Genomic DNA, 25410 nt, shown 5'->3' on the forward strand with positions numbered 1-25410 from the left:
CTTTGGTATTAGGACTACAGAGGCAAGAACTTGAACGGGCTGAGTGGATATTATAGCACTGTTTCTGCTCTGGAGTCAACCTACCCAGAAGATTTCAGTACCTGCAGCATACTTTGGAGGCACAGATCTGCCTGTGTTGAGACCTGACGGAACCCGCAAAGCAACAAAATACAGTACCATAAAATTTAAAACCTAATGGAGATTTGAACATCTCACAGATGGTCGCCTGGGGTTCCAGTGGTCATTGGAGTGATGCATCAGGTGACCGACATATGAAAGCAGATGGGGTGTGCAAACCAGCAGGCCTAGGAGCCTTACTTAACACTGTCTTTGCTGTGCAGGGTGCTAGCCTGGGCGTCAGTGATTGGTCTGTGCCTGTATCGTCTGTGCACAGGGTTTAAGTTTCAGAAAATAAGGCTCACAAAAAAAAAAAAAAAAAGAAAGACAGGCTTTTGAAACATGAGATAGGATTGAGAGGGAACAAAGAGTTGGGTCAGTGAAAGCACCAAGGATGATTTGTGTACGTTGACATGATATAAAACAAAGTAGGGGGAGAGGAAGGAGGGGAGTGATCGTGGGGGGAGACGGGAAGGGAGGAGTGGGAAGATTTGGATGCTCAGCAGGTCGGAATGACATACAGAGAGCATGTGTTTAGCAAGTCGGAGTAACACACAGAGAGCACGTGCACCTGCATTGGTGTTCTTTCCTAGGCAGGTGTGGGTATCACCTTGTGAGAGACTAGGAAACCTCATTAGAAAATCTTCTTCTCCTGGAGACTTGGCATCTTCCGAAGGCATGCTCAGCTCAGAGTAGCACAAGAGAATACGGGCGATTTTGAGGGAACTCTTAATAATTTAACTTTTACCCTCTTTACTCCGGTTATTTGATAAATGTCAGTTCAGTGAGATGGCTTTTACATTTGACTCACGGTAACAACATTTTTTTGTAATATTTTTCACGGTAGTTGTCTATCTTCTCCAAGTATATGATGTGTTAGTGACGCGTCTTGCTACCCTATACATGTGCTTTTTTGTGAGTCATGCAAGAGGCCTGTTATTTGGCCTCTCATAAAGACGCTAATTTAGTGCCTCCAAATGTTCGCTTTGTTGCCCTGGATGAGAATAGAAGAAATGATCTGTGTCACCAACAATGGATTATCGCATCTGTTCGTAGCTCTTAAATAATTTAATAGAATTTATGGGGTCTTTTCTTTCTTCACTTGATGGCAAACAGATATCCTCTGCCTTATCTTGCTTACAAACACAGGAGGAAGACAGACATCTTTTAATTTGCCATTTGCCAGCCTAAGAAGATAGATAGTAAGCAGCTTTTTATCCTATCATTTTTTAAAAAAAATAAAGTATCTCTTTAAACCTGGGAAAATGGAAAATATTATTAGCATTTTTGTTTTGTTACATAATAGTTTAATATATCTAAGAGTTATATTTTATGATGCAAATTTTAAAGAGTGTGACTTATTTAGTGGAAACCCTGAGATTTACATCACTATGAATTTTCAGTAAGCAGTGACAAATAGACTCGGCAGTGCCAGCCACTGTTTTCTATAGAAGGTATCTCTCCCACTGTCCACAAGGATCATACCACATGGTCATGTCACAATGCAGGTCACAGCCATTGAGTTCACATTGTCTGGAGCAGAAGTTATCAGCTCAATCTCCAAGTCTAGGGGTATTGAGCTGAACCTAGGGTACCAGGAGGCTCCCAGAAGCCCCCTATCTGTCCATAGCTCTGCTCTGGGCTTTGCACAGTTGCCTCCAGATGACAGCACAATCGGTGTCAATGGCTTCTCTGGGGTGGAGCAGAGAGTAACGGGGGCCAGCAAATGCCTTGGTCGATCATCCTGAACATGTCCATGCTAGGGGCTAAGTCATAGACCCCTACCCCCAGGGGGTGGATTCTCCCTATCTCCATTTCAAGAGCACATACTGACATCAGGTGAAGATGACACCCTAGGGGAAACCACAGGAGAGGGATGTGGATGGGACTGGACCAGCAAGAACAGCTGAGGACCAGGACCACCTACCTCCCTCTGTACTCGGCAGGCCTCTGGCTTCTTTTACCTTCTCCTCTACTCTGAACAAGTGACCGCGTCTTATTCTGGAGAGATTAAACAGATGTCATCAGATCAGAAGTCCATCACTTTCCCATCACTTGTCTGTCACCTGCTTCCTTTGCACCTGCCCCCCCTATTCCTTCGGTTACAGCAGAGGAGTAATTTCCGTTCTCAAAGCTAAGCCCAGACCATGTCTCTTCTCCCCTCTTGTTTCCTCTGTGCCTTGTCTCAGTGACTGCCCCTTCCTTAGACCAACACACATACATGAGATGATCAATCCTTATTAATCTATGTCTCTCCACATACTTTGCTCTGCCTTTTAAAACTGTTAACAACATTCATTTCCGGTTTCTCTCTTTTGCTTCATCATTTATAGGCCATTTCTTCTGTTAACTTTTTTCCTTACCAAATTCAAGTGTTAACCCTCCCCAAAGTTAGCGCTGGGCGATATTTTCATTATTCCTTCTCTTTTCACATTGTCATATTCAGACCTGTGGTTTCCTATGCCACGAATAACCTGATGGTTCCTAATTCACAAATTTATATTGACCAGGTGTCTACCCCAAGATCAAGCTACTTGCAGTGCTCTGAGGGCTGGGCCAGTCACAAAGCAGCACCTCCCCTAGCTCTCTCCGTGTCTACCAGCAGCTCTTTCAGCCTTTCAGCTGCTCAAACCAGAGAGGTCAGGAACATTCGTGGTAGCCCCTTCTCTGTTTCCTGTCGCTGCGCACACCAGCTCAACAGTTGATCATCAAATAAACCCTCTGTTCTCTGTTGTCACCCCAGTGTAGAGATCTCTTCTGCATTCACCACATAGGCTCCTTTTTGAAGGTTTTTGTATCCCCCCCAAACCACAGCTAGGTATATATGTCTTTTCTGTTTGTTTTGTTTTGTTGAAGCAGGGTTTCTCTGTGTAGCCTTGGCTGACCTGGAACTCACTCTGTAGACCAGGCTGTCCTCAAACTCACAGAGCTCCACCTGCCTCCGCCTCCTTGGGTGCTGAGATTATAGGCCACCACATGTCTTTTTTTAATGGAAGACATTTCACCCTTCCTCCTGTACACTGCTGTAAAAATAAATTCCTGATTTCTCTTAAGTGGGTCTTGAACTCCTAAACACTTGCTAAACATTTTCTACTGCACCCTCTGGCTTCACTTCGGTGTCTTCTCCTCACTTTGTATTTGTTTCATGGCCACCATTAGGGTAGTCACCTCCATGTTCTTATGCCTGGAACTTCCCCACATCGTTAGTCTGGTAATTTGCCTAACTCCTTAGGACCCTGCATCGGTTTAAAATATCTGTTAACTATCTACAATAGCTTACATTTTCGTTCAGAGCGAGTCTTAAGAATTTCTGGGAGATGATGAAAATGATGTTGCTGCTGTTGATGATGATGCTGTTGATGATGACACTGTTGATGTTGATGATGATAATGATTTTAGTACAAAGTCTCACATAGGCTAGGCTGACTTTGAATTTACTATGTTTGAGACTGGCCTTAAATTCCTGGTCCTCCTACCTTCACCTTGTAAGTTCTTAGACACAGGTGTGTGCCATCCTGTTCTTTCTGTGGGTTTATTATGGATGCTACTGCCTTATAACCTCTGTGTACATCAAGTCATGGGGACTTTATAAATTGGGACTCTATAAATATGCAAAGAAATTCAAATATTCCAAATCCAAAGTTTCCCATACCATACTTTGTTATGAGGCAGCATTTTTCATAGTAAGATAGTACTATTGGGGAGATATAATGACTAATTCCAGTGCAGATTTCTTTTTTTTTCCTTTTCTTTTTTTTTATTAATTTATTCTTGTTACCTCTCAATGGTTATCCCATCCCTTGTATCCTCCCATTCTTCCCTCCCTCCCATTTTCCCCTTATTCCTCTCCCCTGTGACTGTTCCTGAGGGGGATTACCTCCCCCTCTATATGCTCATAGGGTATCAAGTCTCTTCTTGGTAACCTGCTGTCCTTCCTCTGAGTGCCACCAGGTCTCTCCCTCCAGGGGACATGGTCAAATGTGAAGCACCAGAGTATGTGAGAAAGTCATATCCCACTCTCCACTCAACTGTGGAGAATGTTCTGTCCATTGGCTAGATCTGGGTAGGGGTTTAAAGTTTACCACCTGTATTGTCCTTGGCTGGTGCCTTAGTTTGAGCGGGACCCCTGTGCCCAAATCTGCCTATCATAATGTTCTACTTGTAGGTTTCTAGGACCCTCTGGATCCTTCTACTTTGCTATTCTCCCATGCTTCTCTCATCTAGAATCCCAATAGGATGTCCTCCCCTCTGTCCCAGTTTCCTGGTAAGTGAAGGCTTTCTTGGGCTAATATGCAGATATAAGTGAGTATATACCATTTGAGTCTTTCTACTTCTGGGTTAACTCACTCATTATGATCATTTCAAGCTCAATCCATTTATCCACAAATTTTGGGAATTCCTTGTTTTTAATAGCTGAGTAGTATTCCATAGTGCATATGTACCAGTTTCTTTATCCATTCTTCTACTGAGGGACACTTAGGCTGTTTCCATGTTCTGGCTATTATGAATAAGGATGCTATGAACATGATTGAGCAAAGTTTCTTGTTGTGTGCTGGAGCATCTTCTGGGTATATTCCAAGGAGTGAAATAGCTGGGTCTTGAGGAAGTCCTATTCCCAGTTTTCTGAGATAGCACCAGATAGATTTCCAAAGTGGCTGTACTAGTTTGCATTCCCACCAGCAATGAAGGAGTGTTCCTCTCTCCCCACATCCTCACCAGCATTCTTTTATTCAATATTTGTATGTGTGTATGTGTGTCTTTCTCTATGTGAGTGTGCATGTATGTGCATATGTGCCTTTGTGTGTCTCTGTGTGTATGCATGTATGTGTTTCTTTGTGTGCTCTGTGTGTGTATGTATATGCATGAGTGTCTGTGTGTATGCATGCATGTGTATGTATGCCTTTGCGTGTGTCTCTCTGTGTATGCATGTATGTATGTTTATGTGTGCCTCTGTGTGTGTATGTATGTGTGTATGTATCTTTGTGTTGTGTGTATGTGTGTGTGGTGCAATATAGCTGGAACATATGCAATCCTTACCACCATGAATAAGTTGTGCAGAGGCCACGTATGCCCATAGAAAAAATGTCACCCAGGAATAGGAATCCGTGGGCTTGGTGACCAGCTCTGCCAGTGAGTTTTATGCTTTTGGCATGTCATTTAGTTTCCTAATGACTAGGGTTTTGTCATCGTTAAAATCCTGCAGAGATTCCACAAGGAAACAAATATTAAAGCCCCTGGAAAGGTATAGAATATCTAAGAAGTGTGAGCCAGTCCTGCCTTCCATACCTTGTCTTTCATTTATAAATGTGGTGTGATTTAGCTTGCAGGTTTTTTAAGTGGTAGTGGACACAGTCAGTCTCACTGACAGGATAAGGTGTCATGTTCTCTCAGTTCATAAAAACTATTGTTAAGAATCTACCTCAGGATGGCAATATGAAACTAAGTAAATGAGGTGAATTCATTATGGATCCCCATTTTAATTCTTTGCTAGCTTCCCAGTCTTTGCTAATCGAGTCTAACTATGTTGAGGGTGTCAAGCCACTTTCTCCAAGAAATTAATTAGAGATCAGTCTCCAAGCTAATTGTAAATTACCGCACTTTTTCATTGTTAAGTGTTTAGTGGAAGTGCTGTTTAGGAAAATGATTATAGATTATAAATGGTTTCATTAAGTACTTCATTTCTCTGTCACTCTCGCAGGTCTATAGTAATAAATGACTTTAATATTCTTTCTGCTGATAATTTAAATGAGATCTAGAAGATGAAACATTATTTTGAAACAAGTTTAATTTAATTGACCCAGCATGCCTTGGGATCCTGCGGTCTGTGATACTTTCATGATTAAGTACCAGAGAAGACTTTGCTACGTGTAGATTTTATTTATTTCCATGCTATAGGAGAGCCAATCTCCTTCCAGCTACATCAGTGAAGATATTAGAAGCCACCTTCTCACAAGTTCTGTTTCTCAGGTTCGTCACAAATGGCAACTCTATAGCTATAGCAAAACTGACACCTTATAGCAATGGTAAAAAAAAAAAAAACAACAACACAATACAACCAATCAACCCAATGAACAAAAACCCTGGCTGTGATTGGGTCTTAACTATCTCTGTCATGACAAGGTGATGTTATAGTAATTAGGATGCCTATGTCATAGTTAACTTACTGTACCAATAAAGGCTGTGTTGCTCACCAAACCTAAAAGTCACTAAGAAGGACAAGTATGGCCATTGCAGGCTTTGCACAACTTTGTAACCTTCACCTGGTGTCAAGAAAGCAAGCCACCTGTCATCGTCGTCGTCGTCGTCGTCATCATCGTCATCATCATCATCATCAACTTTAATAAACCAGTGCTTAAGAATGTGCGCTAGAAGTGACAATGTTTTGACAAAATTTGGCTTTGATAAGCAAGAGATATAAGGGCAGTTTAATGCAGCTTCTTTTATTTTTCTATTTCTACCTTACTATTGAATGCATCCAACTTTGCTCAACTGGGAACAGCTGCCAGCCCAGTGTGGCTACAAAGGCCTCCTCTGCTGACTGGCAGCAGAAACCGAGGCAGAAGGGTGGCTAGGAGCCAGCCATGGAGGTTTTCTGGGAGAGGTGAGCGAGCAGGAGTCGAGCAGTGCAAGGTGAATGCTGGGGTGACACACCCCCACACAGAGATGAGAACCACAGGCAACTGGCTCTGCCCTGATTGATGATGGCAGAAACACCAAAGGAAGGGGCAGGTCTTAGTGCCACTCCCCCCCTCTTCCTGCCATGGATGGATCTATGCAGAACAGCCAGGTTGTAGGACTGTGACCTCTCAGGGCAAGGAGCCAGAGTGGACTCATGGTTGTCACCTGTTCCCAAACTTACTCGCACACCCATGTAGCCAATGCCTCTCCTCTTAAAGTGAAGTGGCTTCTGCTGTTACTTCTCAGAGCCTGGTGACCTGGGGAGTCTCCTTGCCACAGATGTCCAGACATTGGGGAACTCACACTCTAGCGTCTCCTTGAGATGGAGATGATGGGCTGGGAGCTTCAAGTTTCAGAAACATTTCTCCGAGGCTGTGCACCCTGGCTCTGGGTGGCTCCTGGCCTGCCTGGCTCTGAGGACCTCAAGGCCTCAGTTGCATTTTGAAAATTCTTCCCTTTGAATTCTAAGGCAACCATCCTGATGAACATATTGCATCTGATTTAATAAAGCAACGGTCCTTATTGTTGCCCAGAGTGAAAAGATGATTTAAGAAAACATGCACTATTTTAAGTGATGTTCCAGGCAGGAGACTGCTTCTGTTAGCTGAGTGCCCTCATGCCCTCAGCTTCACACAGTAAATATGGAGTGAAACGCGGTCGGTAGCAGAGTGGTTTAAGTGAGAGGGAAGGGCAGGTGTGTGTTCATGCATGTGCGTGTGTGCATGCATGTCTGCAGTACACACATGCGTGCATGTGCACGTGTGTGTGCAATCATGTGTGTACTTGTGTTCATGCATTTGTGCATGTGTATGCATGTGTGTACTTGTGTGTATACATGTGTGTGCGCGCGTGTGTCCATGTGTGTCCTGTGTGTGTGTGTGTGTGTGTGTGTGTGTGTGTGTGTGTGTGTGTATGTGTTGGGATGATTTTAGATCATGAACAATTGTAGTAGGGAATGTGTGGTTATAATTAAAGAAATAAAAAACTTTAGGGTAGAAGACCAAGGAAGATTTTGATATGGTAGGCTGTATTTTCTGAAGACTTGGGTGAGCACACACATGAAGGAGAGGGGTGGTGTTCAAGAGGACACTGTCCAAAGAGAAAGTTGCAGGCACAGACCTAGACATGACTATAAAGGGGAGAGCGAAGGCCCCAGGTGGAGAACCTGTAGGGCTGCCCCCTGCAGCACCTGTGACCTATGGCTGACTGCTTGTCATTGGGATGTGGGAAGATTAAAGTCCTTCCAGACCAGACGGAGCTCTTGCTAGCTCTGCTTTCCCTGAGACGTACTTAAGTCCTACTTTACTACAACAGATTTGTGTCTCATCATCAGAGGAGTGCGATTAATAGAAATCAAATTGATTTGAGCAATCAGTGAGGAAATGTCCGTCCAGCCTTCGCCTCCTCCCCAGGGAACGTTTGTCTGCTCATCTCTGGTCTCCAGGCTCAGGGGCAGAGAGAGTTGAGGAGAGATGACAACATGCAAGCATTTTAGTTGATTAAACGCTGACCAAACTAATTGCACAGATGTATTATAAAAAGTAATTGTACTTTGGACATTCTTTTCACCAAGGCTAGTTGTAGTCCACAGTCCTGATGCAGAAGGTTCTAAAATAGTTTATAAATCAAAGTGCTGTCACTTTTGAGATATTTTGCCATAGTATATATTGCTACTATATTGGTCATTTCTAAGAACGCTAATGTGTAAGAAATAGTATTTGATTAAAACTCAGTGTAATTTAAAAAATTCTCATGTGCTTTGAAAGTTTAATTAAATCTCAAGTCATAAAAGTGCAGATATTAATTATCTTTATAAAGTTCATCCTTCTGATAATTAATGAGGTAATTACAGGATTAACATTTAAAAATTATCTTTAACATGGCAATATCTTTAATGTTTTTCCTCATAAAATATGCTAATATATGCTAATTTAAAAATAATTTCCACAATATAAATCTCATACTTTTATTTCCTTCCCCTAGGGATAGCCCCGTTATACACTAGAATGCACCCTCTCAGACTTGTCCTGCAGACATGATGAGGATACGCAAATATACACACAGACACGAAGTGTGTGCTTTGGGGTTTGTGGGTCTGTGCTATACATCATAAAAGGCATGCAGTGGTATTTCATTAATGTGCCATACCGTGACTTGCTGGTTCTCCCTGGGCATGTGTCTGTGGCTTCCTAAGTTTCAGTGAGCCATCAGCTTCTTACCTCTGTTCCAGTTTTCCATGTAATTCCTTAAGGTTTCACCGGGTCTTCACACCTGATATTACTGGGTATAAGTAAATGTGTCATTATTGTTCCAAACACGTTTAGTCTATATTCAGCATAACATGCTTGAAAATTTCTATTTCCCTTCCATCTCACATTTTTAGTATTTTTGAACGATAATTATGTGTGTATACATCTAATTTATATTTGAACATATTTTCTAAATAGTTCAGTCATTTTGAGATTTTTCTCTTTTCTCAAAATTAACTTGTAACCAAGTTTTAATTTATGAATCTACGTTCAGTATTTTCCACAGCGCACACCTGGCCCTAGTTTCAAGTTTTATTTCTCTTCCTATGTGCTCAAACCTAATCTCACCCTTTATGAATTTTGTGACGTTACTAGTGATATTTGTATGCATCCGTTTATTCAGTCCTTCCTTTTCAAATTTTATGTGAAACAAACATTTCCATATCTTGTAGCATATACACTTCTAGCGTTATTAGCACCCCTGAAAGGGTGGGTACGTAAGGCAGGTACTCATTTGTCTGTATGTTGCATTTTGCCACTCTTACTTTTTGTTGGGTTTTGTTATCTTTTTTTTTAAACTGGTTTTCCACTTGATGTTTTGAGATTTTTCTAGGTAAATCTGTCCTTTGCTAATAATTATCTATCACTTCCTTTATGCTATTTCACAATTAAACTCTCATTCTCTGTCTGTCTGTCTGTCTGTCTGTCCGTCCGTCCGTCTCTCTCTCTCTGTCTCTGTCTCTGTCTCTCTGTCTCTCTGTCTCTCTGTCTCTCTCTCTGTCTCTCTCTCTCTCTCTCTCTGTGTGTGTGTGTGTGTGTGTGTGTGTGTGTGTGTGTGTGTAGATAGTTTTGACTGGCCTCAAATCCATCATGTGAGTAGAGATGCCCTGAAGCTCCCACCCCTCCTGTCTCTGTGTCCCACATACTAGGACTGCACTCATGTGCTATCCCTCTGATTTTACTATTGATTTCCTGTTCCCACTGCTTTGGTTTTACCATTCAAACTAATGATCCAACAAAGAGTGAACTGTGCCCTGTTTTGTTCTTTACTGGAGTGAGACTGTCTAATCTTCACCAGTTGATATTCTCTTTGGAATTCTGAAGTTGTTTTGATCATGTTAAGAAAGTTTTCATCTTTTTCAAATTTACTGAGTTTTACTGAGAACCAACGCATTTTAGCAAATGTCTTCTGGGAGTTAGAGTTAGTTATTCTATAACTTTTCTCTTTGACTTCCTTGTGTTCTTTTTTGTTTGTTTTTTGTTTTGTTTTGTTTTTTGAGACAGCTTTGCAGACTAGGGTGGCCTTGAACTCACAGAGATCCACCTGCTCTACTTCCCAAGTGCTGGGATTAAAGGCGTGCGCCACCACACTTGTCTTCTTTTGACCTTTTTATTGAAGTACATTAATGGGTTGCCTAATGCTGTACTGTCTTAGATTCCTGGAATAAACCTGACTTTATGAAGCATTTGTTGCTGTTTAAATTACACCTGACTTTACTCACAAGAGAGACAGATCAGGTGGCTGAGAATGCTATCAGATGGTACTATAGCAAGTCTTTTCCCCTTAGCACGGCCCTTTAAATTGGGCCAGGAGTTATTGTATTATTTGTGACAAATGAAAAATGAAAGTCATAGAACTTTGCTTGGCCCAAAGTCACACAAAATTAAGAGATACTTTTGAGTAGAATTTATTAATTCCCCAATCAGGTAAATTCAGGTGGAAGTGGTTTAATTATTTCACTAATTTCTACCAGCTCAGTATTTATAGGCTATGAGTTTTGTTTTCTCAAATTAAAAAAAAATAACTTTCCGTGGTTTCTCTTTACATTTTTCCACATTAAGGGAGTGGGTTTATTTCTACTTTAAATGTGGAGTCTTTACTGTGAGGCACAAGGCAGAGGTCACCTGGAAGTGGTTTCTGTGGATGAGAATGCTCACTCTCGGTGATCAGGCATCTGGTTTCTGGCCATAGGTAGATGCTGATGCTCAGTTAATCCAAGATGATGCAGTCAGGATGAAAGCAGTAGAGTCTGCACCCATTCCAGAAGTTGTGCGTCAGACTTGAAACCTTTCATCAGATTCATCTTGGTGGTCAAGTCAACTGTTGATCCTAAGAATTTGTATCACATTAGTGACTAATGCCAACAAACAGATTCTGTTTTCATTGCAGGGATAAAAATAAGAATATGTTTACATCAAGTATTTGAGTCAGGAGAACTAACATGCTATTTTCCTCATGATTCAGGACGCTATGGTGTAGAAAGCTAACACTTTTTTTTTTATTAAGGATTTGATAAATTGGAAATATTGTGCAGACTTTATAAAAGTCTAAAGATTCTCATCTCTGTATTAGACTGGACTGGACTTCTCTGAGAAAGACGAATTCAAGTTGTTCCATTAATTCAAAAGTTTGAATAAGATTTTGCTTGCATGTCACTGAATTAGAATATCTTTTTCTTAAGTTGGAGTTATAAAATATTTTTAAGTAAATTGCTTTTGGAGGGGGTTCAAGATAGGGTTTCTCTGTGTAGCCTTGGCTGTCCTGGACTCCATTTGCAGACCAGGCTGGCCTCAAACTCACAGAGATCGGTCTGCCCCTGTCTCCCGAGTGCTGGGATTAAGGATGTGCGCCACCTCCGCCCAGCTTGTAAAATCCCTTGTTTTAAAGTAGTCTGTTACATTTTTTTTTCTAAAATGAAAACCATGTGTTCATTCTCACACAGCATGGACTCTGTCTCTAAGCAACAGGCTAATAGTGTCATTTTTTTTCTTTGCTTGGAATTTATAAATGATACATATAATCTAAGATCTTCTTCTTATCAAATGTGCAGGAAGCCACAAGTTTCTGGAAGTTGGTCATTCTTCAAGCTCTACTTTATTAATGAAAACTTTATGTTCTAAAACAAGGCTGTGGCTGGTTGCATTCCTTATTTCCACTGAAGGTAGTCCAATTACAGTCGATTTACTTACTTGTAGGACACTTATTCTGACTCAGCCTCAGTAACCGGAGCTGATAAGTCACGGCACAATTTACACAGCGATCAAACATACTGACCACTCTCTTTTCAGTTGTAAACACAGCCCATTCAAACGAGGTAGTTGGAGAACATGTGTGAAGTTTGAAGCAACTGGCATTAATGTAAATGGTAGAGCTTTGTCATATTCAAGGGTAAATATCCCAGTTACAAAAGAAAGGCCATAATGAGGGAAGGACTATTTTGTGACTTGTCTATTTAGCACATTAAAAAAAAACCAAACAAACCAAAACAACAACAACAACAACAACTCTTGTCAGGCACATTTGTGAGATAAGTTCTATTTCATAGGGTTCCATTCTTGTTAATGCTTTAAATTTCAAGTCAAGTATTTTAAGCAAGTGTGCACTATTAGTTCAAATAATAAAAGTAAGATCATGCTTTAATTTTAAGGAACACTTAATAATACATAGATTTCTGATGAAGACCCTAATAAAGCACCATGCTTGTGTTTATGGCCAGAAATGTGTTGTTACGTTTAATCTCTGCAGTGATCCACTGAATGACACACGTTTGTAATGTATATACAGATTCAGAGCGATGGGCACTTAGATGTCCATCACTATAGACTTTGAAGGAAACACAACATCCTAGTCTCCTTGAAGATGGCCTCCAGTTAACCCACACAGGAGAAACAGCAAAGGCCAGCCAGAACGCCTGGGTCCTGCTGCACATGCGCAAGGGTCCCTTGGGAGAGGGCACAATGGTATCTCAGTTCCCAAGCCCAGTCGGTTCTTGGCGTCTCTGCTTAGGAGTTATACAGGCTTCTGATAAATTTTGAATGTAGTGCATTTGAATATGAGGCCGACGTCTCTCCTTCCTGGAGGAGCAGGACCGATAGATAGCCAGAACCGTGTCCCAGGGGATGCTGAATAATCGTCGGGTGACCTTTCTTGGCATCTCCCTGCTTTTGTTCACGTTGGTGTTTCAGCAGCTGGATTACTGGAAAGGTCATGTTGTCTGAATGTGGCCTGGAAATGCCCTTGACGATTGTACACAGAATGAGGGATGAAAGAAAGGAAGAGAGAGAGAGAGAGAGAGAGAGAGAGAGAGAGAGAGAGAGAGAGAGAGCACGCGCAGGGGGACTGATGAGGGAATCGAGCCCTGGGAAGGCAGCTACAGGAGCGTGTGCCGTGGACTCTCTGGGAAATTGAGCTGAGAATTAGAAAACCAGTTGCTCAGGGAAGTTTCACAACAAACAACTACAGGCTTTGTGTCTTGATGCTGTGGAGAGACAGAAATGCCAAGCACCAGTGGGAAATGGAATAAACCGAATGTCTGGAGACGGGGCATGTCTAAAGCCATTATTTGCCTGGTTTTTCTATAACCAGGTCTCCTCATGTCCGTAACTTTTTGTTTTCATAGTAAAAAAAATAATTTAAAAATTCCAACAAGAACGATAGATGTTTGTTCTAGGTGTGAGAACTTCTGGGCAATGAAAACTCAATAATTATTGCCTACTTTTACTCATTTTGTTTCTGAAATACGTGAGAGAAATGAAGGGCTGGGGGGGGGGTACTGCCCTGCTGTCTCCGTGTTAGCGACTAAATGCTAAAGGAGCATTCAGGTATTTAATAAGTTACATTTTACAGATCCAGCTCACAGTGCACTGTTCTTCAACTTGCCCTACAACAGTCATTTTGACCTCCTTTAGCGCTATCTCTACAATTTCCTTCTATTGTTCTTTCTTTCATTCTTTTTTCTTTCTTTCTTTCTCTTTCTCTCTTGTTCTTTCTTTCTTTCAATTTTTGTTGTTGTTAGACATTTCACCCATCCTCTTTCCTATCGTGTGAGAATCCTGATCTAGGGGCGAACAGAGGAACCTCGTGTCTCAACCATGGAAATGCTGGCATGTAACTGACTTGTTCAGTCATCTTAGGGCACATTCAAAAACAATGGATGGTTTTACTTTTTAGAGGACAGACCACTGCACAGCACACAGCCCATGGGAGACGCAGAGGCATCTGAGGGAAAATAAACATGAGGTTTGTAATAACGTGAGCTATAAAGGAGCAGAGACACCCACTCGGGAAAGTCCTAACTGGACAGAAAGAGGAACCCAAGTTATCTACTCTATGTGCAGTGCCATCGCCTAATGGCTGCAGCGTAGTGTGAGGGAAGGCTCCTCCTAACAAGTCGAAAGTCCTGAGAAGCCACTCTGAAAGGACTCACTCTACACTGTTCCCTCAGATCTGTCTCTAGAACACCCATTGGTTTTGCTTCCAAATGAGAAGCATCAGAGTCACCCGCGACCTGCAGTTTAGTTTGTAGAAGGTAGGCACCTCATTGGCTGCACTCTGTATTGTAACTTGTATTCATCCCTGTTTCTTGAGATGTGTCTGGGCGGAGAAACCGTCAGTGGATTTCATTAAATGGATGTGATTTAATAATGAGATGTGTGATTAAGCACAGCCATATAACTGAATTGGAAGGACACCTGGGCGTGCACTCATCGGACGCTGCCTTTATTCCTGGTGACGTGGACCATGGCGTAGAATGACTGTGTTGTTTAGGGAGAATAAAGTAGTGATCAGCTACTTAGGAATTTCGTTTAGAGAGCCTGTAGAGACAGCTCATGGTTCACGGGCCTTGAGCCAAACTCAACCTTCCTGACACTGGTGAGCGTCTGGGACTTATTGTCACTGCACACAGTGAGGGCCGCATGCTGTTAGCAGTAACCCATGTGAGTTAGCTGTGTACGACTCTGCTCTAAGGAACCAGAGTTATGGAGAAATAACCCTGGAAGTCTTAATGTGGAATCAGTGGTATAATCTAGAGCTGTACCCTCCCTTTACCTGAAATGTGAAGGCAACAGGGTGGAGCTGATCTTGTTTGCTCCCCTCAGCTTTGCGGTGTCATGCGAATGGGAGACTTGAGGTTTCTTCTTGACCGTTTTACTGCCAAACGTTGATGTGCACTTGGGTGGATGAGGGAAATGGGTGTCTGGGAGCTGAATTCCACTGGGCGATCACCAATGAGCGTGGAGAAAACCAGTCTATGCTGTGTCTCTGCCTGCTGCTCTAGTCTCCCCTGGGGCCAGCCTACCCTTCCCTGTTATACTGTAGCGCCCTGCTCCCTGTTCCCACAGCAGGACCTTGCTGCCTGCTTCTCTCTCCTCGGTTCTTAGTTCTCAGCATTTCTCATGGCCTCGGCTTGTTTTTTCACCATTCTGAATGGAATATAAAATATTTCTTGCTAAAATTTGCAGCAACCTATGAACTGTTGAGTCCAGGCAACTATCATAGATCGTTTTTACAGCCGTGGCTTCTGTGAGATCTCGTACCCCTTTTTTCTTCCTCCCCTCTAATCCTGTTACCCTTCCTCCTTTTCCTCCTCCCCCTCCCTCTCACCATCATTTCACATGTCTTTCTTTACTCAGCATCTACACTTGAGTGACCCCGTGGGTTCAGCTCCTATTTCAGTGTTGTTAGTTTACGGCATTTAATCTTTTCAGCTGTAACTCCCAACTCCAGAGCTTACTTGACAATCAGCCCCTGGGACTAACTTCCCTTCGGATGTCTCTGTCTGGCACCCACCGTCATCTGAATCCGAACTAGCCCAAAGCAAACACTCTCTTCAGTGTTATGGCCCTGTGCTCCATAATTCATGCAGCAGCATCTGTACTTACCTCTCATTCAAGCTAGAAACCTCCAAATCATCTTACATCAAAAGCAAAACAAAACAAACACACACACACACACACACACACACACACACAAAAAAAAAAAAAAAACCCCACCAAAAACCAAACAAACAAAAAACCCCAAAAAACAAAAAACAAAACAAACACACACACACACACACACACACACACACACACACACAAACTAAACAAACAAAAAACCTCCAAAAAACAAAAAACAAAACAAAACAAACACAAAACCTCCAAAAAACAAAAAACAAAACAAAACAAACACACACACACACACACACACACACACACACACACACACACAAAACAAAAACCAACCAAACAAACCCCCCCCCAAAACAAAAAACAAAACAAAACAAAACCCCCACTTGTTATTTTATCTGTTTCTTTAAAAAGTTTCATTGCTTTGTCTAGCTGTGTGGGTGGGTGGAGACATGTATGTGCCATGACACATGTATGGAGGTCAGAGGCCAATTGGCAGAAGTCAGTTCTCTCCTTTCACCATGTGGGGCCCAGGGATTGAACTCGGGCCCTCAGGCTTGATAAGACTCCCACTGTCTCTTGGATTAGTGTAGTTTTTTCCCCCTCAAGTTATTCTGTTGAGATAATGTTTTCATGAACGAGTTTTAAAGCTGCGCCTCCACCAAATGGACTGTTTATCTGGGTCTTATCAGTGCATTGTGAAAAAAAAAGTTATTTTCATGTTATGCTGCCACATATTAATGTTGTTAGATGGAAAACGAGAGAGCAGATGTCAGTGGGAATTTACAGAAGCAGCTTTTATTAATTTAGCTTATGTGAACTCCCTCCTGCCCTGTTCCCATTCTTAATTTAATGAAATATGTTTAAAGAGCTGTAAATCTTTTACTGTTGTATGAGCAGGGTTCTCATTTAACTGTGATTGTTTTTCTTTTCTTTACCATAGATGAAAAACAACGTAGAAAACAGGGAAAACAATTAAAGCAATATCTCACTAGTTCCCCTAGCAGCTCAAAAATTATGTCTAGATTAAAAATTAGTACCGATAGCAGGAGATTATGTGGGGTTTCTCTCTGTGGTACGAATACACTGTGACTAGTGCTTTAGGTAAACAAATACACATCACTTTATCTAAAGGGTACAGTATGTACTGCATGCTACAAGGACATAAAGCTCTTCTGATGCTGATGGCTAAATCCTTTATAAGTTATTGTTTTTATTTACAAAGACTGTAGATTCAAGACATGAAGCAATGCTTAGAACCATTTGGTGACCGTGTAAACCCAATGTGGCCCATTTGTTTTTATCGTTCCGATGGGTTTAAATGCGATTGCCTCACAGAAAACGGTCACTTGAAAACTTAAACGAAAACTTGAGGACATGGCAGCGATCGTGCTCAGCATCTGATCCTCATCTTGTCCTGGACACCAAGGCCAGCTTTTGACTTTGGAGATGACAGCACCACAGTGTGCTGTTTTACCCTGGTTAACTTCAACCTTTTGTCTTTATTCATAGCAAGGAGAGTTGGCTTTGGGAAGAGCTAAATTTTACTAGCTTTACAGAATCTCTTTGGTACATGCTCTGGCTGATGGGGTCCTTTCCATGGTCTGATTGGGCGGAAGCTGGAAAGAGCACACCGGGACCGAGATCAAGCCCGGCTCCTCTTGGGACCTACCCAAGGGCCGGAAGGACTGGTCTTCATAGTCTACAGATGACAGCAGGCGATTTGCTTAATGTGCAATAGCTGTTGGGAGTTTTTTTTTATCCAAGTCCCTTAATGTTTATCAGGCTATTTGCCTTAACATCTCGCCTTCTCCAGGACCAGTCTTCAAATGTATTGTTGCAGTGGATGCAGGTCTGGGGTATAGAGCACTGTCCAGGGGGCCATGGGACTCAAGAGACTTGAGTGTCCCTGTCGGGCAAGACGTTGAATGATGTCCCTACCCCTTCTCCAGCCTGGCCCAAGCAGGAACACTGCTGTCCAGGACCAGCCCTTTTCTTTGTCTATGACAGAGCTGGAGAAGTAATCAGCACCCTGAATCTTATCCAGCATATTTTAATATAAATAACCTTGGCTCTAGCTATCAGTAGACATGCTAATTATTTGTTCACACATGCATGGCCAATTTCTAGCTCACTTGGGGACTTCTCATAACTGAATTTTTATCTTTTGTGCGATGAAAACATGAGAATCACATCTCTTTCTCTTTCTTTCTTTCTTTCTTTCTTTCTTTCTTTCTTTCTTTCTTTCTTTCTTTCTTTCTTCAGATTCCAAGTTTCAGCACTTGGGGGGAGTCTATTTTATAATTACATGTGATTTTCAAGTCCAAGCAAGAACTTAGCATTCTGGAGCAGGTGGATTCTTTTATAGACTTGATAGAAACCATCCTTCTCTCAAAATTCTGTCTTCCTGGTGGTGTAGACTTGATTTAAGGAGCTATCAGTGCAAAGAAGAGAGGGTGGTGGTGCAAAGCCAACCTGGCAGTGGCCGACAGTTCTCACAGATAAGCAGGGTCTTACGTCAGGAGAGGGGGGTTAGGCCTCAGCGAGGAAGACTGTCACCGCTCAAGCAGGGCGAGTGTGCACTTAGAGGAACACTGGTCCCTCATTTTCAGTTTCCTGGGACTGTTTTAGGTTCTGGGACTCTGCTGACAATGACTCTAACTGGGACACGATGTCATGTGCAATAATTTTTTTTTTCATGCGAAGCTCTCATTAGTGTAAAAGTCTAGTCAAGTGGTTAGCTTGAAAGCTAGATCACTCTCTAATTTGCCTCCACAGTTCAGGTTCCCTCTCTATTTTACTTGGTAGATTAATCTCAGCCAGCAGTGCCATTAGGGTCGCACTTTGATGGGGTGGAAAAAAACACACACACACACATCTGACATTTCTGGGCATGTGGGCTGTGATAAATTTAAATGTGTTCTGGTGGAGCATGAATGTTGAAACAGCTGAAGACTCATCATTGTTTTTTAACTTAAGGATGGAGGAAATGGACCACTCTGGGATACTTAAAAATAGCAACTCTCTGGGAAAGCAGGAGCAAGTTGCCAAATGCCACAGAACCAAGGGGCGGTGTTCTGCAGCCCAAACTGGGCAATTTATATCAGTGTCACTTGAATATCTGATGTGTATTTTGGTCATTGAATCACCCCGCCGGCATACCATAACTAAAGCATAATTTATTTTCCTTTCGCCTTCAGAGTTTTAGCCAATTGAATAATAACTTTCCTCGCCTTTGCTGAACATAGGATAGACAGGCTTATACAAGCTGGGTGGATTCGATGAGGCCACTGCCCCAGAGAGTGGGTTCTAAGGCGGTGTTTTGTAAAGACGCTGGCAACGAGATAGCCCGGGTCACTTTGGTTATGCTTTGCAATGTTGAGAGTGGTGGAATCATTTGGATGTTTACAAGTATTTCAACCTACTGCTGAAAGGTCCTCTTAAATATTTAGGAGTCGGGAGTGAATTCATGTCTTGCTAACTCCCAAAATTCCAGTGGATGTCTATGGACAGTCCTACAGGCACAGAGAGCAGAGACATAATCTCCCTTCCAGAAGAAAGCCTTTGTGAGGACTTATCATTACAAACCAAAATGGGCATGGATGTTTCTCTTTTGAGCATCATGACAACCCTGAGTATTAACATATAGACTATGCATCCAAATCTTACTTGAGAAGTCGAATTAAAATCCAGAGAGGTTGAATGACTTATCCTAGATAAGATACCCAGTGAGTTGAGTAAAGAAAGTCAACAATTAGTTTTGCTTAGAGGACAATGTCCGTTGAAGCAGTCACACTCCCATGTCATTACTATTGCTTATGAGATCTAGGACTCCTAGCACGTTAAGCATGCATTTTAGAAATATGTTCCGGAGAGAATAGTTTGAACTGCTAATGTAGTTGAGAACTTTATTAAACGTTATTAAAGGGAAGAATTATTCGGCTTAAGTGGAAGGGGTCAGGTGCTCAGCGTATGTGGGTTGGCAGCAACAGATAAAGTGGACAGTCCAAGGCAGAGACGAAATCCATCTTCTCGCACTCATGAGTGCTCATCGACCTGGGCCTGCAGTGTAAGAGCCATAGGGCACATGGATGCTGAACACAGTCCAATGGATGCTGTCTGCTGTACTGGTGCTGGAGGTTCTTAAGAACTGTACCTAGCATGGCTTTAGGGGAGCCTAAGCTGGGCTTTGTTCTTAATCTTTTATATAATTACTATATAATACTGCATACTATAATTATATTGTATTTTATATGATAATTAACTTTGAGGGCATACATGCATTCGTCAAATGAGTCCCCTTTGGAGCCTAATGGTATTATTTCTCTCAGTAATGTGTCTTCTGAAACAGTGAAGAGGCAAATTTCAGGCTAGCTTCTGCTCAGTACCAACTGTCTGCACAGAGTTTGAGAAGTTCCCAGAGAGTTACTGAGTTTGTGTTTCCTAAAGGAGACTGACCATTTTTTCCCCCTGGTTATTCTATAGGATCCCTCGAACCAAAAATGTGGCGGGAGAAAGAAAACGGTGTCGTTCAGCAGCATGCCCTCAGAGAAGAAGATTAGCAGCGCGCACGACTGCATCAGCTTCATGCAGGCTGGCTGCGAGCTGAAGAAAGTGCGCCCCAACTCGCGCATCTACAACCGCTTTTTCACCCTAGACACAGACCTCCAGGCTCTACGCTGGGAGCCTTCCAAGAAAGACCTGGAAAAAGCCAAGCTGGACATCTCTGCCATCAAAGAGATCAGACTGGGGAAAAACACGGAGACATTCAGAAACAATGGCCTCGCCGACCAGATCTGCGAAGACTGCGCCTTCTCCATACTCCATGGGGAAAACTACGAGTCTCTGGACCTAGTCGCCAATTCAGCAGATGTAGCGAACATCTGGGTGTCGGGCTTGCGGTACTTGGTCTCGCGTAGTAAACAGCCACTTGATTTCATGGAGGGGAACCAGAACACACCGCGTTTCCTGTGGCTGAAGACGGTGTTTGAGGCCGCAGATGTCGACGGCAATGGCATTATGCTAGAAGACACTTCCGTGGAGTTAATAAAACAGCTCAACCCCACCCTGAAGGAGTCTAAGATCAGGTTAAAGTTTAAAGAGATCCAGAAGAGCAAAGAAAAACTAACCACCCGGGTGACAGAGGAAGAATTCTGTGAAGCTTTTTGTGAACTTTGCACCAGGCCGGAAGTGTACTTCTTACTTGTTCAGATATCTAAGAACAAGGAGTATTTGGATGCCGATGACCTCATGCTCTTCTTAGAAGCTGAGCAAGGGGTCACCCACATCACCGAGGAAATGTGCTTAGACATCATTAGGAGATACGAGCTTTCCGAAGAGGGCCGTCAGAAGGGCTTTCTCGCAATCGATGGGTTCACCCAGTATTTATTATCTCCGGAATGTGACATTTTTGACCCAGAGCAAAAGAAAGTTGCCCAAGACATGACCCAGCCTTTATCTCACTACTATATCAATGCGTCTCATAACACCTACCTGATAGAAGACCAGTTCAGGGGACCGGCTGATATCAGTGGGTACGTGAGGGCTTTGAAAATGGGCTGCCGGAGCATCGAGCTGGACGTGACGGATGGCGCAGAGAACGAGCCCATCCTCTGTAACAGAAACAACATGGCCACGCACCTTTCCTTCCGAAGTGTTGTGGAGGTGATCAATAAGTTTGCCTTTGTCGCTTCCGAGTACCCGCTCATTCTCTGCCTGGGCAATCACTGCTCCCTACCTCAGCAGAAAGTCATGGCTGAGCAGATGAAAAAGGCGTTTGGCAATAAACTCTATACGGAAGCTCCTTTGTCCTCAGAATCCTACCTCCCATCTCCTGAAAAACTGAAGAACATGATCATTGTGAAAGGAAAGAAGCTCCCTTCTGAGTCGGATCTGTTAGAGGGAGAAGTGACGGATGAGGACGAAGAAGCCGAGATGTCTCGGAGGATGTCCGGGGACTACAACGGTGAGCAGAAACTTATCTGGCTCTGCCGAGAGCTCTCTGATTTGGTATCCATATGCAAGTCTGTGCAGTCCAGGGATTTTGAACTGTCAATGAAGACGCAAAACTACTGGGAAATTTGTTCATTTAGTGAAACGGAGGCCAGCCGAATCGCCAACGAGTACCCGGAGGATTTCGTCAATTACAACAAGAAGTTCTTATCGAGGATCTACCCCAGTGCCATGCGGATCGATTCCAGTAACTTGAACCCACAGGACTTCTGGAACTGCGGCTGTCAGATCGTGGCAATGAATTTTCAAACCCCTGGCCCAATGATGGACCTGCACACGGGCTGGTTTCTTCAAAATGGAGGGTGCGGCTATGTCCTGAGGCCGTCTGTCATGCGAGATGAAGTTTCGTACTTCAGCGCAAATACAAAGGGCATTGTGCCTGGAGTGTCCCCCCTGGTGCTCCACATTAAGATCATCAGCGGTCAGAACTTCCCGAAGCCCAAGGGAGCTTGTGCCAAAGGGGATGTCATAGACCCTTACGTTTGCGTGGAGATTCACGGAATCCCAGCTGATTGCTCCGAGCAGAGAACCAAAACCGTGCAGCAGAACAGTGACAATCCCATCTTTGACGAGACTTTTGAGTTTCAAGTCAACCTTCCTGAGCTGACCATGGTCCGGTTTGTGGTTTTGGACGATGACTACATCGGGGACGAGTTCATCGGGCAGTACACGATCCCGTTTGAATGCCTGCAGCCTGGGTACCGGCATGTGCCCCTGCGCTCCTTTGTCGGAGACGTCATGGAGCACGTGACCCTTTTTGTCCACATAGCAATAACCAATCGAAGCGGAGGAGGAAAAGCACAGAAGCGTAGCCTTTCTGTGAGAATGGGGAAGAAAGTTCGAGAGTACACCATGCTCAGGAATATCGGTCTTAAAACCATTGACGATATCTTCAAAATAGCAGTTCACCCCTTACGAGAAGCCATAGACATGAGAGAAAACATGCAGGTAGGAAAACAGCTGAGCAGTACCCCCGGCTGCCTCTGTTATCCACACTCATTTAAACTGGTGACTGCTGTGGTTTGCTGCTAGTTGGTTTGCAAATGTTCAGAGACACGGTGCGGATCCGTGCACCACTGAATGGTGCTCCTTGTCACCTATGAAAAAAACGGGTGCCTTCTGGCTGTGAATGCAAGTGTACCAGCTAATGGTGCACCAGTATAGCAAAATGCAGGGTATCTTTTCCATATAACATATAATAATTGATTAACAGGAATGTGTACATGAACAATGTGGGAAAGGCGAAATATCAAACATGTGGGATGCAAGCGTGAGGACCTACCTAGGTTCGAACCCCGAGCATCCCTATAAAAAGTTGTGTGTGGCTAAATGTGCCTGTGACCTCCTGTTGCGGGTGAGTAGAGACAGGGAGACCTCTGGGGCTTGTTGGCCAGCAGCCTAGCTCCAGGTTCAGACAGAGGAACCCTGTCTCAAAGAAATAAGATGCATAGTGATGGATGGGGTACCCTACATTCTCCTCTGGTCCCTTTGTGTATCCGACACACACACACACACACACACACACACACACACACACACACACGGGGGGGGGGTAGTGTATAAAATACATACCAATCCATATGCACATGATTTGAAAGCATATATGTAAAATACTTGCAGATACAAACATAGAAAGGAATTTGAAGTTGCATGTTATAAAAATGAAGCCCATTGTACTTTTAGTTACTAAGTGTGTACTAACAGATTATTACCCACAAGAGAAAACACGGCTAAACAAATACAACTCACACTCAAATTAGAAAGGTGGCTTAATTGGAAGGATGTGGACACCTGTCCCTGTGTGGTCCTGAGCAGATGTTCGCTGGTCTCTGATCATCAATTTTCTCTGCATAAGGCAAGAAGGTGAGACTCATAGCGCAGGTCTGTGTTGAAGCCTGGGTGAGCATACACAGGAACTGCTTTAACACGGATGCACAATCAGAGGTGGGTTCACACTTCTTTTTCACGCTACATAATGTAGTTGGTTCAGTGAGAACAGCATTTTTTGAGGCATGAACAGACAGCAAGCATTCGCTAAGGTCTTGTATGGCGAGCTGAACATAATTCAGTCACTCTATTCCTCTGGCTAGTGTTTTTATAATACTCATCCACCCAGAAGGTCTGCCCTCAAGCAAGCAGATGCATTAGAAAAAAAAATAAGTTCTTGAATCTTGCAGCTAATAAATGTTAAAGTTAGACTTTAAATCCCTGAGTGCCTCATGCCAAAATCCATTATAATTTATGTAAAGTGGAACCACCAAGCCGTGATGTAGTGAAGTTATTAACTCACAGAGAAGTTCTTAAGATAGCTGAATAGTGGGAAATAGCATGACATGAAAACTCACGTATGAATACCTATGGTCAGACTATGTATATTTGATTCAAGGGAGGTTGCTTAGCCAGTTTGTTAAAAATAGCCTCTGAATATGCTCTTATCTTCTATGTAATATTCCTTATTAAATATGACCTTATTGTAAAGCCCTAGGTTAGATTACCTGTAATTTTTATACCTAACTGTATTCAAATTTGGCTCTATGTATTTCTATGTAAATCTTTAAATACAACCTTTAGTTCATATTTTTTTAAGAATATATCTTGAGAAGAGTATTTGACTGGGGTTTGGCCAGAAAAGCACGTGGCCTGGAGTTTAGAACCCCAGAACCCACTTAGAAGGTGGATGTGTTGCAACTTCCTGTAATCCCAGCATGCTTGAGGCCAAGACAGCGGCCACTGGAGCAGGACAGGGAGATGTACTTCCTAGGTGCATGAAAGAAGACACCCAGGTCTCCACATGCAAGCCACACACGTGTGCGTACAGGTGTGCCACTCAAACAAACACACATACATGCGTGTATGCACACCACATACACATAATGAAAGAGAACAGCTGTTTATAAGGCGTTTAAAGGCAGTGTTAATAATTAATGGCATCCTTACAAAGTAGTTTGGATAAAGAATTATTTGGAGAGTAGTCTGTAAAAAATAAAAATACCACGATAATTAATAAATTCATGAGACATTCAGTAGGTTAGATGCTGCTCATTATTAATGAATGTAAGACACATAATTTCTATTCCAAGTTATTACTTTAGCAGTGGTTTGAGCACATTAATAATAGCCCCCAGAGTACCCAAAATGTGTCACAGTCTCATTAAGAAAAAGAAATTAGAAAGCACACCCCATGGTGTAATTTAACCAAGAGTGAGCCCAGGCTCAATTGCCTGCTCCTCTCTCCCTGTTTTCTGCCATTTCTCTGTTGTGTGAGTCTCACTCTTCGCCTGTCTTGTGACTCTCTTCCTCCCCATGTGTGTCTGTCCCTGTGTGTTCACAACGAAGATCATTTGCTGTGTGTTAATTGGACACCACAGGGAGCATCACGTGGGTAAGGGTGGGATGTTTAACAGAAACCTTTAGATTTTTCGGAAGGGGTTAAGTCACTGACTCCATCTCCCCCAGCTGACCCAGAGAGCAAGCAAGCCATCAAAGGCTATCAAGCACTATCCATAGGTTATCTTCAACATTTATGGCAGATAATCATTTTATAAGATTGTTTTAAACTTATTTGCTTATTTCTTGCATTTATTACCATAAAGTACGTAGGCACATGTGCCACTCTTGGGTCAGAGGCATGGAAGAAAAAGACAATTTTAGATTATTAAGCAATGAATTACCTTAGGTTGTAAAA

The 25410-nt window shown here is 42.7% G+C and overlaps 1 protein-coding gene across 2 annotated transcripts in view; it reads left to right on the top strand.

The window, feature by feature from the left end:
- Window positions 1-25410, top strand: part of PLCL1 (phospholipase C like 1 (inactive)) — a 305342-nt gene that overhangs the window by 227879 nt on the left and 52053 nt on the right. For both annotated transcript variants that reach the window (XM_084779454.1, XM_084779455.1), the window contains exon 2: window positions 20199-22673. In XM_084779454.1, coding sequence (XP_084635580.1) covers window positions 20199-22673 — 2475 coding nt within the window. The remainder of the gene's footprint in view (window positions 1-20198; window positions 22674-25410) is intronic.

The sequence above is a fragment of the Acomys minous genome (assembly GCF_964271855.1).
Source record: "Acomys minous genome assembly, chromosome: 4".
NCBI lineage: Eukaryota > Metazoa > Chordata > Mammalia > Rodentia > Muridae > Acomys > Acomys minous.